The following is an 18,055-nucleotide window of genomic DNA, read 5'->3' as shown; positions in this document are numbered from 1 at the left end:
GGTCTGTTTTCTTACTAACAGCTCTTAAAACAGAAAGTGAATTTCTCTTAAAGTGAAATGGAAGCATTGTAATTAAACATTTATAACCAAAGCAGATTTATAGCTTTGGTGCTTACATTTTTTTAAAATTGTCAGCAGATGCTGTTGAAGCTAAATAACCCATTGAAGCTGGGAAAAAATTTTTTTTTGTTTGTTTTTGTTTTTTAAAAACCCGTTAACCACAGTAAACTTTATTCTGTTTTTTCCTCCCCCCCCCCCTCTGGGGTCTTGGTGACAATAAAATAGAAGGCATTTTTGTACCATGACATTAAGCTGATGGGGATCCACGGGTAGGATAAAACTGTGTATTTCCCTAGTGGTAATTTATTAAGTTGCCTTCCCCAAGGCCGAGAAAAGCCCTTTGTGTTTGGGATGCCTGAAGGCTGGGGCTGCCATTGGGCGTCTCCCTGTCCCCCTTCCCCTGGAAGGGGGGTGCCGCCCCTCCTCTCATCCTGTGCGGAGGACTTGCCATGCAGCTGGGTTAAACACTCAGAGCTGGCACGAGGTAGAGCTTCCCAGCAGGCCCAGTCTTTCTTATTTACCTCACGCCATGTAATCCTGAAAGCAGTGGAGGTCGTAGATGACAAAATGAACGGTGCAGCGAGTCCCCAGTTCACGTTTTTATTCTAACTCCCTTAGTCCTCTTACTTTCTGAATTTCACTTAACCTGCTCTACCATCAGGGTCCTCTCGTGCGTTTTGGGGGCTTGGGAGTTGCGAGTGGTACTTAGAGGTGTCTGCAGTCACAGACTTTCTGTCGGCCTTTTGTGTCTTAAGTATGCTGTTCTTTTCAAGAATGCTGGGACCTCTGCCTTTTATGTTTATCTTTCTTGAAAAGGTGATGGTGAGGGGTTAAGACTTACATATGTAAGGCAATGAGTACATTTGTTTGTGAACACTGCTAACCCATCCCTCATTTTCTCCCTCTCCCCCCGCCCCCCCGGCTGCGAGGTTCATATCCAACATAGTGCATCGAGAATCAGGCTGCATTAGCTCAGCCTTCCTCCTGCTGTTTCTGTGATTCCCTTTCCCTTCCACAGATCAAGCATTCTGTGTGTGTGTGTGTGTGTGTGTGTGTGTGTGTGTGTGTGTGCGTGTGTGTGCGCGCGCATGTGCGCGCGCAGTTAATGGAATTGAACTCTAGGCCTGAGCGCTGTCCCTGAGCTCTTCAAGGCCACTGCCCACCTCTGGAGCCATAGCGCCACTTCCCGTTTTCTAGTGATGAATTGGAGATTAGAGTCTCACAGTCTTTAGTGTCTGGGCTGGCTTTGAACCTTGATCCTCAGATCTCAGTCTTCTAAGTAGCTAGGAGTGAGCCATCGCTCTGGGCTAGATCCAATATTCTTATGTACAAGACTCCAGGTACAGAAAACAAAGAGCAAGGGGAAAAAAACCCTATGTTTAGGACATAATAAAAACTCATTTCCATACCTTGGAATTCATGATGCTATGTTTCATTATATATGGTCCTATGCATTAAGCAATTGGGTTATTGAGATCACCTGTTAAGAATATAGAAATATCCTAGTTGTTACAAATGAGGGAAACCATGCAACATACATTTCTTTGGGTCTGGCTTACTTCTCCTTATATAATTGTTTCCATGTCTTTCCATTTCCGTATGAATGGGGCAATGCCATTCTTTCTCTGGGCAGCATACAACTCCATTGTGTACAGATATCACATCTTCTTGATCCATTCATCTACTTAGGGCCATCTGGGTTGGTTCTGTATCTTAGCTATGGTGATTCTGCAGTGAACATGGTTGTGGTGGTAGCTTTAGTATGGCCTGGTTTGTGACCAGGAGTGGGCTTGCTGGATCACAGGGGGAATTCCTCCCTTCGGCATGGAGCCAGGTGTCATGGCATTTTCACAGCTTCCGCAGAGCTGGGCCCGTATTTGGTGGGTTTCATTTCTTCATACATCTCTATGTAATATATTCTTCTCTTCCTCCCCCAGGCCTCTGACCCCCCCAGCACTATCTCCCTGTCACTCAGGTACATTGTTATGCATGTATGTTTGTATATATGCATGTATGCATGTATGTTATTGTAGACCTAGATTCCACCCATGGGTGGAACTTGCCGGGTTTGGCATTTTAATCTGGACTAGTTTTCTTTGCTCACGATGACGGTCTTCAGTTTCATCCATTTCTCCGCAGAGTGCAACATCTCACGCTTCTTTCTGGCTGACTAATGCTCCGTTGTGTAGATATACCGTATTTCCCAAGTCCATCTTTGGTACGGTGCCTGTAGAAGCCAGCTCCTAGCCGTGGCCCCTTTCCCGGCCCGCTGCTGGTGTTCCTCCCGGGCCTGAGCCCGAGCACAGACAATGAGCAGTGTGTGACTCCGGGCGTGAGCACATTCCACCCCTCCTCATGGTACCACACGTTGCTATGGCAACACGTCCCCCGACCTGGTGGCTGTGGAGTGTAGGTAGTAAACGTCTCTGAGCAGCCTGTCCCTCGTGGGACCTGGAGACGGTTGGATGTGTGTCTCCACTTCTGCATGTTCACACGCTGGGACTGCAGCCGCCAGGCGCAGGAGGCATCATTCACACCCGGGACCTCCTCACATAGAGTCCCGCACTGGCTCAGTGTGTTTATTGGTAAAGTGGAGACACCGGCACTACCTCCGTCGCCTCCCCTTCTGGTAGTGCTCCCTGCCAGCCGTGGATGCCTGCTCCCGCCTTGAAACCCCTGCTCTGGGCTACGCGGCCCGGGGCTCAGCATTTCTCTCCTGCAGGGAGCAGGAGGGCTCAGGGCGTCCCCGCCCCTCTCTAGGCAGTAGAGGACGCTGGAGGGCACTGGAGGGCGGAGGCCTTCACCCCCAGGGGGCGCTGGAGGGCACAGACGTTTGCCCCCCCCCCCCCCAGGCACCTGCTTTCTTCTTGTTCAGACACAGCTAATATTTTACTAAGGGTTTATGTGTACATCGGAAGGGACATTGATCTCTAATTTTATCTTTTATCATCTTAATGTATCTGTGTAGTCTTGTTCTTGGGCACTATCGGCTCTGTAGGGTCGGCTGGACTACCTACCAGAAATATTTGTATGGAGTGGTAAACGTTTTCCTTGACTATTTGGAGGAGCTGGTCAGTGCGCCATTTTGTCCCAGCAAGGCTAATTTGAACTGTAAGTACCAGGCTATTAATAGACAAATGACAAAGGAGGTTATTTATTTTCTCTCATGTGTGAGCTTTCACAGTTTGTTCTTGATGGCATTTGCTCATTCTGTCTAACTCGTTGTGTTTATCTGCATGGAGTTGTCCATTTTAATTCTCTTACTGCCATTTAACATAGGCAGGAGAGGTACTGGTATTTTGTGTCCAGTATCTTATTCATAATACTCACATATTTTCTGCCTTATTTATGACTAGTCTGGCTAGAGATTTATCCATTTTATTTGTATCTTTCCAGAGCAAGCTCTCGGGTTGATTGCTTTTCTCCATTTGGTTATTGTCTTTCTTATTGATTTCCCCTTGTTTTCTTGGTATTCTCTGTGTCTGGCTTTGGGCAGGGCTTGTCACCCTTCCCTAGAGTCATAGCAGGGGGTCTGCAGACATAGTGACATGTGATTTGTGTGCTGCTGCAGGCAGGAGGATGTCACTAGTAAACCCATGGCTTTGCACAAGTAGTACATGCTCATGAAAGAGGAAAACAGCAAAAGTAAGAAGTGTCTTTGAAAACATGCATAGGGAAAAACACCACTAACTCCAGCCATCACAAGTGCCACCAGTGATCACCGTCACCACCAACGACAACCACTTCTACCACCCCCACCACCTCTACCACCATCGCCACCAACAACCACCTCTACCACCATCACCACCAACAACCACCTCTACCACCATCGCCACCGACACCACCACTACCACCAACAACCACTTCTACCACCATCAACCACCTCTACCACCATCGCCACCGACAACCACCTCTACCACCATCACCACCAACAACCCCCTCTACCACCATCATCACCAACAACCACCTCTACCACCAACAACCACTTCTACCACCCCCACCCCCACTACCACCATCGCCACCAACAACCACCTCTACCACCATCACCACCTCTACCACCACTACCACCAACAACCACATCTTCCACCACCCCCACTACCACCATCACCACCACCACCAAAGACAACCACCTCTGCCACCATCACCACCAATGGTACCGACAACAACCACCATCACCACCACCTCTGCCACCATCACTGCCTGGTGGCAGGCAGGCCGGGAGGAGACTCCACACCTCCACACCTGACTTCTAGCTCCGGGCTGGCTGGCTGGCTGCAGGGTGCCCTCCCCGGCAGGTGACTCACCTGGCAGTCCAGCCCTTGTTGATGGCTGGACGGCTTGTCCCCCCAGGGAAGCCTTTGTGAATCTGGTTTTGGGGGGCAGAGTCCAGGCCGCCCTTCTCCTTCTTCTTCTCCCTGTGGCGAGAGTCTCTCCACCTCCTTGTTTTCAGTCACAAAGAAAACTGTGGAGCCGCTCTGGGTTAAGAGGTGAGAGCGGATAGGCCTCCTCCCCTGGTAAATGAGGAGGAGTGGGGCAGGATCAGGCTCATTAGGAGCATGGCATACCCCTGCCCACTCGCCAGGCCCCAGGTAACGGGGGCAGAGGCTTCTCTCTCTATCAGAAGAATAAGTACCCCGCGTTTAACAGAAGGCCACAGCCATTGACGTCTGGGGGAGCCCTGCAGTGATTCCTAACGGGATGGGGAGGCACGGGGCTGCTGAATGCTGCAGGGGTGGAACAGTCCTTGGAGTGGGAGGAAAGGAGAAGAAAGACCCCCGTGGAGGAGGAGGGAGTGGGGAGCAGGGAGCCTTCTGAGGGGGAACAGAACCTGCCGTGGGGCTGGGAGGGCCACTGCGTGTGCTGCGCCATGAAAATTCCACCCAGCCGAGGACGCCACTGAGGGCTCCAGAGAGATGTGACAAGGGTTTGCACGAGCACAGGTTCTATGGGAAGAAAAGGGGTGTGTGTGTGCTTGTGTGTGTGTGCTTGTGGTGTGTGTGTGTGGTGTGTGTGCGTGCGTGTGGTGTGTGTGCATGTTTGTGTGGTGTGCGTGTGTGTGCATGTGTGTGTGGTGTGTGTGTGCATGTGTGTGTGGTGTGTGTATATGTGTGTGCGTGTTTGTGTAGTGTGCGTGTGCGTGGTGTGTGTGCGTGTGCATGTGGTGTTCTGTGTCTGTGTGTGCATGTGGTGTGTGTATATGTGTGTGTATGTGTGCATGTGTGTGTGGTGTGTGTGCGCGCGCGTGTGGCTATGTGTGTGTGCGTGTTTGTGTAGTGTGCGTGCATGTGGTGTGTGTATGTGTGTGCATGCGTGTGTGGTGTGTGTGTATGTGTGTGCGTGTTTGTGTAGTGTGCGTGCATGTGGTGTGTGTATGTGTGTGCGCGCGTGTGGCTTGTGTGTGCGTGTGCGAGCTCACGTGTGCACCCGTGTGCAGTGCACGTCTCCTCCTCCTTCCCCTGCCTCCTGCGTTTCCTGAGGAGCTCGCTGGGGCTTGGTCACTGGTCCTGAGTGTAGCAGGTCTGAGCGTGGTCCTGTGCGACCCCGCCAGCCTCACCCCTGTGTCCCGGCAGCCGTCGCTAATAGAGCAGAGGAGCTGGAAGGTGACTGTTTCAGAAACTGCCTGGAAAATAAAAGTGATTTAAACTTGTAATACACCTATTATTTTCAGCAAGGTCTAATGATGAAAAATGTGGTTCCTGCTCACCCGTGTTGATGCTCTTCTAACAGAAAGAAGTCTATTAGGAGAACAAGGCTGCTACTAAATAATTAAAGTCCCAGCCGTTCAGGCGCAGACTCTTCTAATGAGCCCATTCCTGCCGCTGCCCGGAGCCTAGGAGCCCCGCACGGGGACAGTGCCTTCCGGCCAGAGCTTGCCAGAGAGCCTTAGACTAACAATAACAACAACAGTTACTATTATTGCTCTTGATTTGTCTTGAGATGGTCACACAGTGTAGCTGTGCGAACTCACTGAGTGGTTGGGATCACAGGCTGGTACCCCCACGCCGGGTACGAGCTCGTGACTGGAGGAAGGCGGGCCTGGCTCCCCCACTCTGAGCCTGCTGACTCCGGGCTGCCTCCGAGGGGCCCCGCGTCCACACAGGCCTGCAGGGTCTGGGCCGGTCGCTCTCCTGGGTCATCTGGCTAGCACAGGCTGCAGGCAGGGCTCCCCGCCTGCCCCCAGTCTGGACGCCTTCGCAGGCTGCTTGCTGTGTCTCCCGGCACCCCTGCCCTCCTCTCCGTCCTGCCTCAGGCCTCCCAGCCGTGGCAGCAGCAGTTATTCTCCTGAAGCCCTGGTTCTCTGCTCACCAGTCTCCCACCAGACATGTGGAGTCTGCATTTTGGCAGAGTCTGGCCTGGAGCTGGGGAAGGAGGCCTGGCCAGTGTGGAGAGGGGGTGAGACCTGGGCTGTGGGGCCGTCCCCCATTCCCGCGGGGCCGGTGGTCAGCCAGCCCTCCTGCTTCCTCACGGGCAGGGGTGGGTGCCTGCTGTCAGCCTAAACTCCAGGCCAGGAGGTGGTGTTCATCTGGGAAGGTGTGGGAGCTGGCTCCGCAGGCCAAGGGGCTGAGGCAAGGGAGATGACGTCAGGCGTCCTGACACAGTGGTCACCTCAGTGGTGGACGACAGGAGAGCCATGAGTGGGAGGCCCAGTGGACAGTGCCGCGTCTTGTGACATCGTTCTGGGGAAGGTGGCCTTGGTTTGGGGTTCTGAGACAGCGTCTCACAGGCAGTCACGGGTGACAGGCTTCCTTCCTGCCTCCCCTCCCTCCCTCCCCCTCCCTTCTCTTCCTCCCTCCCTCCCCCTCCCTCCTTCCCCCTCCCTCCCCCTCCCTCTCTCCCTCTGTTCCTTTCCTCCTTCCCTCCTCCCTCGCTCCTGGCTTTGTGGATTCTCTTTCCAGCTAGGCTTGGCTCAAGTGAGTCTGTTTTAAATCTGACAGCTGCCACATTCCCTTGTGTGGTTGGGCTGAAGTGAAGGCCCAGAGGCTGCTGGCCTGTGGGGTGGGACTGGACTGTGGGCTGGGATTTGGGTCCCTGGAGACTGTGGGTGGGGATTCAGGCCCCTGGAAGGCAGCTCAGAGCTTGGTGGAAACCGCTTTGTTTCTTGTGATTAATGAGGAAGAGAAAGACAAATAGACTCATTTCCAGGTAGCTGTTGCCAAGGCAGCTGGAGTGGGGAGCAGCTGGTATGAGCTGGGTGCCCTCCTCTGCTGGGCCTCTGATCGGGTGCCTGGGGCTCAGGGCATCTGGGGTTAATCAAGGGAAGCTTCAGTGAAAGTGACAAGAAGACCCCATCCCACTCCAGCCAGCAACCAGCCACCAGAGCCGCTCACGCATGCGCACGGCTCAGAGAGCGGGCTGCCAGGCTCCCACACCGTGCCTGCAGGCCGCCCGCATCCCTGGCAGTCCCTGCTCAGCCCAGCTCCCAGGCTTGGCCGTGTCAGGCTATTGGATGAGATGTTTCCTGGTTTGTTTTTTTGTAATTTTGTGGGTCATGGGGCTTGAGCTCTGGGCCTGGCGCTGGCCCTGAGCTCTTCAGCTCAAGGCTACCGCCCTGTCCTTTCAGCCACAGCCCCACTTCGCGTTTTCTAGTGGCTCGTTGGAGATGAGAGTCTCACAGTCTTTTGTGCCCGGGCTGGCTTTGAACCGCGATCCTCAGTCCTCAGCCTCCTGAGGAGCTGGGATGACAGGCGTCTCCCACTTGACCTCGGGAGGCCAACGCCAAGGCTGCCTCTGCTCCCGCTGCTTGATTTCACCTGGCCAGTGTGTGCTGGGCTCCTGGGGGAACGCGAGGCCTGCAGGCCAGGGAGTGAGCATGTCACCAAGACCCCCACGGGGGCATGGGGAGGCTCCCCGTGGCAGCCCTGCGCGAGCGGGAAGGAGGGAAGGAGGCCTGGGCGGGTCACAGCGCTGTCTGCGTCGTCCTGGTCGCCGGGACCGCGCCACTCCATCCTCTGCCCGTCTTTTCTGAGACCGACATCTGTTGCTGTGCCATCCTTGTTTCCATGGAAACGGGGAGGCACTGGCAGGCTGTGTTCCAAGGCCAGCTCTGGAAGTGGCTTACATCATCCCCACCCCTGTGTCCTGGCCAGCGTGGGGAGGCTGGGAGCTGTCCCCTCCCAGGCCGCCTGCTGGGAGAATCCACCTCTCGGCACTGCTTCTGGTCGGCCCAGCAGGCCTGGCCAGGCCCACCAAGGCGCTGCCCTCAGGGCTGTGGCACCCCTCCCTCCCCACCGCCCCATCTTTCCTGTTCTCCCGCTCTGCCCTTGGGGTGAACTTGGGCTCCGCCTTGGCTGTGTACTGCCTCCTCACAGGTGTTATTGGAGGTCTCCTGTCTGGCCTCACTGTCAGCCTGACAGCACGGTCCCGCATGCTTGGTTTCCTGTTTGTCTGGGAAAGGCTGGGAAGTGCCGAAAGAATGAAAACAGCTTCTATTTTAGCTCATAATTTATGCAAAAAAAATCTTAGCAAAGTGGAAATAGAAACTTTCCTGATAGGCAGCATCATCAGGAACTCTAAAATAAGCATTCCCCTTGATAGGAAGTCAAGTTGAGGGGCGGCCACGGAAGACACACGGAAGGCTTGGCGTGGCCACACAGACGTGGGCTGCATGGCTGGTGGGGGCACTTGAGTGTGGAGAAGAAATGAGCTGAAAAATTATTTGCCCGATTTTCTTTTCTTTTTACCTGAATGACAAATCCCCCCAAACAAAGTCTAAGCTGGTAACCTTTCGCTTAGTGTGTGGGCCACATGTGGGGTGGAGCAGGGCTGGGCCAGGCTCAGCGGGTAAGTTTTGGGGTGCTCCATCCCGCAGAGAAACCCAGCAGGACTGGGGCGTGCACCGCCAGCATGCCTGACAGGCATCACGGACCTCGTGCTCCGGGGACGCGAGCGTGAGAGGTAGTGTGAATTGAAGCAGTGGATGCATTGGTCACGGTTGTGTATTTGCACCAGTATGCCCGTTTCTTGCCTCTCATCACGTCTGTCTCTCTTTGTCTCTTTCTGTCTCTTACCTCCTGTCTGTCTCTTTCGCCCCCTGTCAACATCCTTCTAAACACGTTGGCCTGCAGTGGCACTTCGTTTTTTCTTTCTGCCAGTCCTGGATCTTGAACTCAGGGCCTGGTCGTTGTCCCTGAGCTGCTTTTCCTTAAGCCTAGCACTCTACCACCTGAGCCACAGTGCAGCCATCGAATCCCGTGCAATCTCCTTTCTCCTTCTGGAGTCCAGAGAAGCCGCTGGCCAGCAGTGGACAGGGCCAGCAGTGGACAGGGGCCCCTTCAGCCCCGGAGCACAGCCTGGGGGAGAGGAGAGAAAACCTGCTTGTTAGCTGTGTGGCCTGTGATGTCTGTCTGGCAGGAGCCGGCTCCTACCTGCTTCTGGGGCCAAATGGCACTCCTGATCAAATCTGGCGAGGGGGAGGGGACCCAGTTTTGTGCGAAGTTTTAGAAGTGCTCGAGTGGAGATAATCACAGTGGAGAAGTTACAAACTCCTATTCCTCTCCAACTCTGGTTGACTTAAGATCTAATTACTGTAGAGTAATTGTCCTATAAGATGTTGAAGCTGTTGTAATTAATACAATGGGCCAAACAGAAGATGTAATGGACTCATTCATTCTAATTAATTGGTGGCAGGGAGTTCCTGTTTCCCCAGGGAGAGCTTGTCCCTGGGGAGTCTGCACCCCTTGGGGGGGAGCAGGAGGGCCCCCTCCCCACAAGGCCTTCCTGCCCTGCCCCTGCCAGCTGAGGAGCTCATGTTGATTGAAGGGCTGCCAGCTGAATGGGAGGTTGGAGGAGGGAGCTGTGATCTCACTCAAATGACATTCAGAACACCATTCTAGTTTTGGGTTTCTTTGAGTTCGCCTGAATTTTAAGGTTAATGAATTTAGAGATTCTGTTTGGGTGGTTTTTTTTTTTTTAAATATCCTGGGGTGTCTATATGTATGTCTCTCTTGCACAGTGATTTAAGACCAAACTCAGGTTCTCATGTCTGCTAAGCAAGTGTCCTGCCACTGTAGGAGCTGTGTCTCGTGTGTGTGTGTGTGTGTGTGTGTGTGTGTGTGTGTTCAGCCTTACATTCTACATCCTCTGGCTGCAGCCTCCTGAATTCTGGGATTTTAGGGGGTGGACTGTCTACCTGGGAATTTTCTTGCCTGTCATTTTTGACCTTGGCTGTTGTGAATCTGAGGCAATTCTTGGTGAGCTGGAGTGCTCTGAGCTTCTGGAGTGCCAGAGCCAAAGGCAGAGGCCGTGTCCTGTTCTCAGGAGAGGCCAGTAGCCTGTGGTATTCATGCAATCTTTTGCCACGCAACCACATGTGTAGTAGAAAGATGCTGAGAAGCTAAGAATAACTATCTCCTAATTTAAAAAGGACCACACGATTCTTCAGGGGTTTATAACGGAACCCAGAGTCTCTGCAGTGTGCCTTCCACAGAGCTGGGGATCTGCACTGACGTTACTCCACGTAGGAAGAAACAGGACACGGAGATGCACGGGGCAGGAGGACGAGTCCCGGCGCACTGTGCTTTGGCTCGGGTCGAGCACTGGCCTGGCATGTTGGAGGCCCTGAATTTAATCTCCAGTTCTGAAAGCAAAAAACCAAACACCATTGCCAGTGGAGACCGGTATAGTTACAAGGCCAGGCTCAGGAGGGAGTGAGGGAAACAGGCGTGCCATGGCGCCCCTCCAGGCCCCTTGGCTGGACGCAGGGTGTCCACGAGCAGTGCTGGGAGGTGGCGGCCCCGGGAAGGTCGTGGGCTCTTGCAGTGCTGCTTTAAGAAGAGCCTCAGGTTGTTATCATCGATCCTGGTTGGTTCCAATAAGAAGATTGTTATCAAAGAGCAAGCCCGACCTTTGACCCTGGACTGCCCTCCGACCTCCTCTCCCAGCATGGTCCTAGGTGGGTCGCCAGGGTGGGGTCCTCGAGAGGCCAGTCAGCAGGATGATGGAGCAGAGGGAACCTCCGCCCTCCACCTGGCCTCCCGGCGTTTTCCAACACTGGCATCACGCTTCGTAACAGCTGAAATTAAAAAGTGACCAACTGGCTTCCTGGAAGATCAGAGGTGATGGGAGAAGAAGCAGCGAGCTTACCAGACGTGGACCGACGGACCCCTGAGCACGGCTCACTTACCAGACGTGGACAGACAGACCCCTGAGCACGGCTCGCTTACCAGACGTGGACCGACGGACCCCGGAGCACGGCTCGCTTACCAGACGTGGACAGACAGACCCCTGAGCACGGCTCGCTTACCAGACGTGGACAGACCCCTGAGCACGGCTCGCTTACCAGACGTGGACCGACGGACCCCGGAGCACGGCTCACTTACCAGACGTGGACAGACCCCGGAGCACGGCTCGCTTACCAGATGTGGACAGACCCCTGAGCACGGCTCGCTTACCAGACGTGGACAGACAGACCCCTGAGCACGGCTCACTTACCAGATGTGGCCCGACAGACCCCTGAGCACGGCTCGCTTACCAGATGTGGACCGACGGACCCCTGAGCATGGCTCGCTTACCAGACGTGGACAGACAGACCCCTGAGCACAGCTTGGGCCCTGTGTGCAGGTCCCATCCTCTGTGTGGGGCGGGAGGAGCTGGGAAACGGGTAGAAGAATATGTAAAGAAATCATGGCTGTAAATCTTCCAACTTCCCAAAAGACATAGACTTGTCATGTGATTTGGGGGAGGGAAACACTTCCCGTTATTTAGTTGAGAGAAATGAAAACAAATGTCCAGAGAAGATTTATATAGATGTTTTCACACCAGCCTTTCACCAGAGCCCGGCACTGAAAAGAGCCCAAATGTTTGTTAATTGCTGAATGGCTAAACAAATCCTGCCGTAGCAGTACTGTGAAACAGTACTGGTTTGTGAGCAGGAATCCCTACAGATGGACGCCACGCCCTGCATTAGTCGCTGAAGCCGTCTGTTGGAGAGTGAGAGGAGCCAGATACGCACGCCACAAGCTGCCTCAGTCTGACTTCCGTGAAGGTCCAGGAAGGACTCGGAGAGGCCAGAGCCTGAGGCTGCGAGCCCCTGGGAGCCTGGATGGCCCCCACGGGGCAGGTGGGGCCTCTTCCAGGGTCTGGAGAAGGTTCAAGGCCATGGCAGCCGGCACTCGCGTATGTAAATTACATTGGAGAGTGACTTCTGGTTCTTGCATTCTCGCTCTCTCAGTACTGGGGATTGGACTGGGGCCTCATGCCCACCAGGCGAGCGGCGCTCTACCAGCCCTCCCTGTGTTGGTTATTCTGGAGGTAAAGTCACTGCCAGCTGTGCCGGCTGTGCCGGGATTCTCGGTGTGCTCGTGTGGTCTTCAGGGATTGTGCTGGCTGGTGAGGAAGACGCGCACACCAATGACAGCCACAGCCGCTGCCTTGCCCGGTGCCCAGGGCAGCCTGCAGTGTGCAGGGCGGCCTGGAAGAGCGATGAGCCAGCACACTAGGGCGTGACCCAGACCCACTCCTGTGTCACTCAGAGGGGCCAGGACAGCGGGGCAGGCCTCCCTGGGCAGCATGGCTGTGGGGCTGTCCTGTGCAACCCTGGGCAGGCTCCAGGCAGCGGCAGGTGTGTGAGGCGGAGTTAGAGCTGTGTGCACAACTGCTCGGGGCTGGGGCACACAGGAAGTGTGTCTGTGCAAGTCCACGCCTGAGCCCGGGGTCAGGGCGTCTGCCGTGGGCACGGAGCCAGACTCAGGGTGGGCCTGTAGGCTCCACTCCCGGCAGGCCGTCGCCTCTCCCTCATCCCCGCTGGGCGTGAGGAGAATGGGCACAGCAGCCATGACCAGGGGGCCCAGGCTGTCACTTTTCCTTCCCTCTGGTCAGTGGGAGACAGCGCGTGACTGCAGGACAGAGCGGGAAGTGTGTCGTGTGTGCCAGTGGGGCACGTGCTGGGTGTGCAGAGCGGCCCTGGGCGTCTGAGTGGAGGACATGCCAGCACACGCCTGCCTGCACTCCCCAGGGAAACCTACAGGGGACCCTGGGCACGGCCCCCCGCCTCCAGCTCTGCAGTGGGGAGGCACCGAGGCCTCACCAGAGTCGTGTCAGCAGTGGGGCAATGTGGCTTCCGGCCATCCTTTCCTGGAAGAGTTTGGAATATTGTCAGAAAGAGTGGCAGAGGGAAAAAAAATAATTGTGGCCATTGTCTTAGCTGTCTCCGGCCTCGTCATGGCGAGGCTGATAAAATCCAATAAGCTGGAAGGAGGCTGGGTTGTTAGTGTGAGGAATCAGCCTGGGTTTGGCAGCTGAGGAAGTAGAGGTGCCAAAAGTGTTTCCTCATTACCAAGATTTATTGTCTGCGGCTCCAGGAAGGGGCTGGTAAGCACAATCAGGTCACTCACGCCAGTCTGTGAGGTGCTTTCCTGTGCAAGAGAGGTAGATTGTCACCTGACTTATTAGAGCTGAGGCTGGAGGCAGCTGGGGAGTTCTGTGTGCTTATACCAGAAAAAATGCATTTGGGGTGAAACAAAAGCAGATCAGACCAAGTAAAGACCACTTTGTCTCCACGCGTAATGAGACTGAAGGTGTGGATGGAGGCTGTACCATCCTTTATTTACCCATCCCCAGCTGGCCTTAACTCTGGCCACTCAGCTTTGTCTTCCTTAAATTGCGAAAGAAATGCACTTTACAGATATAACTGGGGCCTTCACGGACCTGTGGCTGATTTAATTTTCTCCCTTCTTTCTCTGAGATACTTTTAAATAGCTTTTTAAATAGAAACTATGTACGATGATTACATAGGTTTCTCATTTTTATAAAAAGTGTGATCCTCTGCCTCCTCTTTTGCAACTTTGATTTTCCTCTCTCCTTCTAAAATTTTTTTTTTCCAAATTGAAACAGTTTTCCAGTAGGTGCTGGCACCTCATGGCTCACGACTCTACTCCTAACCCCTCGGCAGGCTGAGCTTTGGAGAAATCGGGATTCCGAGCCAGCCTGGGCAGGAAGTCCGTGAGACTCTGATCTCCAGTGAGTCACCAAAAAGCTGAGGAGGAGCTGTGGCCCAGGTGATAGAGCCCAAGAGCCAAGGGACAGCGCCCAGGCCCTGAGCTCAGGCCCCACAGCCGTCCAGGCTATGCTAGGCTGTCATACCGTGGGGACATCCAGTGGCACACCCCACTGCGCCAGGACATCCTGTGTGACTTCCTCCTCCCTGCACCCGTTTCCAGCCGTCCCCACCCTCACCTGCCCTGGTCCTGGACAGGGCAGCAGCTGGTCCTCTGGTGTGTGTCCCCGGGCCTTCCCCGTATCCTGTCCCCTGTGACGGCTTCTTCTACCCTGCAGCATGAGAGCTGTCCTCAGTTCTTGTATGGCCAGAACAGGTCCTGCTGGACAGAGCAGCAGGTTCTGTGTCCACGCTGCCTTGAGTGTCGTCGTTAGGAGTGACATCCCACCAGAGAGTTTCACGGGGTTGATGTGGCTGACCGCCTTGTCTGCTCCTGAGTTGTGAAGGGTCTTCACGGTGAGGGGCAGGGCCCCCGCCTTGCTCCCGCCTTCCTGGCCGGCGCCCGATCCCCTTCTCCACGCCCCAGCTGGGCGCTTTTTCTTTCTGATTGCGGACGACGGGTATGGGGCGATGGCTCTGGGCTCTCCGTCTGCATTGCTTCAGTGTGTAGTGGGGCCCGACCTCTTCTCCTGGATTTATTTGCCCTTTTGTGTGCCTGCTGCTAGAAGCTGTCTGTTAAAGGACTCTCCAGTTTTAATTGGGCTGTTTTTCTTTTTGCTGTTGAGTTTTAAAAATTATTTATCTCCTAGATACTTGTTCTCTATCAGCTGATTTGTAAGTAGTTTCTCCTATTCTGTGGGTCAGCTTTAAGAAAATGTTATATGTGTGTGTGTGTATGCACACATTTATATTATGTATGTGCACACATATACATTCATTATCTATCTATCTGTCTATCTATCTATCTATCTATCTCAGGTAGTTGTACAAAGGGCAGGTGCACAGGAGGCAGCCCAAGGGCAGCCCCCGCTCCTGACCCCGCTGAGTGGTGGGTTCTTGTCCCCGGGGCTGCAGGTGACAGTCCCAGGCTGTGCCGAGATCTCAGCGGTCCTCTGCGCGTGCCCAGGAGTGGAACCAACTCCCCTGGATGGCCGTGGCACTCCAGGCACCAAGCGCGACACAGGTCCTTTGTGCTGGCTGCCTGGAGACGAGCCTTGCCTGGCGAGGCGTCTGCTGGGAGTGTTGTTGGGGTGACCCCCACCCCCCCCGCTCAGCATCTGTGGGAGAGGCGGGCGAGGAGCAGCAGAGTGGACGCCCACACGGTCCATCGAGGCCTGGGCCCTGGACGGCCTGGAAGTTTGTTGGGAGGGGAACATGGGTGCGAATGACAGAGCTGTCAAAAGCCCTGCCTCGCTGCCTCTTCATCCTTCCCTGACTCCCTCTCGTTGTCTCTCTGTTCTTCCTCCTCATCTTGTTCTCTCCTCTCTACCCCCCCCCACGCTCTCTGTGTGTCTTACAAAGCAACTGCGATTGTCACTGTGACTGATTCTTACAAATGTCTGGATGTGGCTCCTGGACCGCTGCCCCCCCCCTCCTCCTTCCTGTGGAGGTGTCTGAGCAGTGTCCACCCTGGAGGGACGTGCACGAACCCCACCACACTATGTGCTCCCCACAGGGGACCCCCAGTCCCAAAGAGGGACCCACCGTTTAGTGGAGGTGACATTGCTGTGGGAGGCAGAGCTCTGGGAAGCAAGGCCTTTGGGCAAGAGGCTGTGTGCTAGGGTGCGAAAGTGCCACATGCCCACTCCACTTCAACACACGTGCACGGGCACACACACACATGCATGCACACACGCACACACACGCACACGCACATGCACACACATGCACACACACATGCACGCACGCACGTGTGCACACACACACAAAGTCTCTTAGGTAACTTCCTTTTCCACACAAAGGAGCCCCCAGTTTAAACCACTCATCTTTCTCTGACGTGGACGCTGCCCCTCCCCTCTTCTCTGAGCAGGGGGAGTGGGACAGATGGGGGGTCTCTGTACTTATGGGGAGAGCTTGGTCAGAGGCACACAGCCCAGTGCTGCCCCCGGGAAGCGAGCCATGCGGGTATGAAATCCTCCCCTGCACCCGTGCCCATGGGGCCCCCACACCCCACCGCCACCGCGCTGCTCCCCCAAATCAGACCAGACCCTGCTATGTGCAGGGGAAAGAGCCAGAACCTGGGCCGCACACCGGGGTGGAGGAGAGATGGGAGGAGGTGATTCTGGAATATTCTTGCCTGTGGCCCTGGGGGTTGTGGCGTGGGCACGGGTGGGTGGCGGAGGGAGAGAGTCGTGTGTGCTGTCACCAGTGGTGGAAAGGCTGGAGGCTGTGCGGCCCCACACGGGCTGAGCTGTGGGCCTTCCATGCACTCTAACCTGTGCTTGTGTTCCAGGGCCAATGGCTCCTTCCACGAGATCCTGCAAGTGGACTTCGGGGCGGACAACAGCAGCGGCCTGGCCGGGGCCCAGCAGATCAGCTGGCAGCTGGAGTACCCGGGCGAGGACTCGGCAGGCCCGCTGCTCGTCTCCGAGATCTTCCTCAGTCCCACCACCTTTGTGGGCATCGTCCCTCTTGCCATGGTGAGAAACGGGGGCTCCAGGGCGGTGCCCCCCAGAGACCTCCTTTGAGGGCTTCCTGACTCACACCGGGAATGCCTCGTGTGCTGTCTGCAGCCCTCCGTGCAGTGGTTAAACCAGGGGCCACCCTGGAGCCGTGCGTGGTGGGCCTGCTTTCCGTGATGGCTCCGGGAAGCCCTTTATGGCGCCCGGCCTGAAGCCCCCTCTGTGGGGATGGCGGGGCGGCTCCCGGGAAGCCTGGTCCGATTGTCTGGGTGCGTGTGTTCACAAGGCCGCGGGCCCCGTGACCAGCCCCTCGCCCACTGGCTTTGTCCTGAGAGTCCCCAGGTGGCGGGGGATTGGCCAACTTTAGAGTCCAGATGGATGAAAAGAGCGCTGCCGAGAAGGGACAGCGGAGCCTGGACGGGGTCCCAGAGCCGTGGAAGCGCCTGCGCTTCTGTTTTGCCGGTCTGGTGGTGACTGTATTTCTTCCTCAGAACTTGGCTGGGACTCTGTTCACCCGGTCAGAGGGGCCCCCACACCCGCAAATGGGGGGACAGACCAGAGCCCGGAAGGAGGGCGCTCTGGGGTCTGCCAGAGGCCACAGCGTCAGTAACCATTTCTGAGTCAGAACTGTGCAAGTCTCCTCCAGGAGCAGGGAGGGTGGAGGCGAGGTCCCGAGGAGGAGGACTTGAGCCACAATGCCACTTCTGGCATTTTCTGTGTATGTGGTACCAAGGAATCGAACCCAGGGTTGTGTGCATATTAGGCAAGCACTCTACCACTAGGCCAGACTCCCAGCCCATTCACTCATTTATCATCCATCCATTCATCCACTCCTCCATCCACCCTCTGTCCATCCATTCATCCGTTCTCTGATTCATCACCCATCCGTTCATCCACTCTTCCATCCACCTGTTTCTCCATCCATTTATCAGTAAGTTCTGATGACTGGAAAGAAGAAATGGAAAGGATGGACATTTGAAGCTGGATGGCCCGGCCTCGGAGGTCGCCATGTCTCGTCTTTCCACTTCCAAACGTCAGCACAGCTGTGGTCTGCCCAGTGGGCCCTCCTTCAGCCGGGAGGCGGGGTGCACGGGCGGCTGGGCAGAGCTGCCTTCCACACCCTTTTTTACCGTCTCCCGCTTCCCGTCGCCATTTTCCATGGTTGGAAAATGCTAACCAGCAAGTCTATTTCTTTCTTTTTTCTCTGAAAGAACACATTTTTCCCTTCCCTCCACAGTGTTGCTTTTCTAAGTGTTTTCTGCCCAATTACTGAGCTTTGAGTGCAAAGATTTGTTCCCGTGGGTGGCGTGGAGTTTAGGACCTGCAGCCCACAATTCAACTGGTTTTTAAACCTAAAAAGCCCAGCTCTGCACATGCAGATAAAACACGCCTTATCTTTCAGAAGGATTGGGATAACAAGAATGAACACACCTGGTGGGTT

At 55.2% G+C, this 18,055-nt stretch overlaps 1 protein-coding gene across 1 annotated transcript in view; it reads left to right on the top strand.

Annotated features, from left to right (window-relative positions):
* Positions 1-18,055, top strand: part of Tmem132b (transmembrane protein 132B) — a 101,851-nt gene that overhangs the window by 61,402 nt on the left and 22,394 nt on the right. The window contains exon 4 of the mRNA XM_090319891.1: positions 16,446-16,632. Within this exon, the coding sequence (XP_090176017.1) occupies positions 16,446-16,632 (187 nt within the window). The remainder of the gene's footprint in view (positions 1-16,445; positions 16,633-18,055) is intronic.

Source organism: Megascapheus bottae, chromosome 28, assembly GCF_031878675.1.
Source record: "Megascapheus bottae isolate mThoBot1 chromosome 28, mThoBot2.hap1, whole genome shotgun sequence".
Lineage (NCBI taxonomy): Eukaryota > Metazoa > Chordata > Mammalia > Rodentia > Geomyidae > Megascapheus > Megascapheus bottae.
This window is presented reverse-complemented; position numbering and strand designations above follow the sequence as displayed.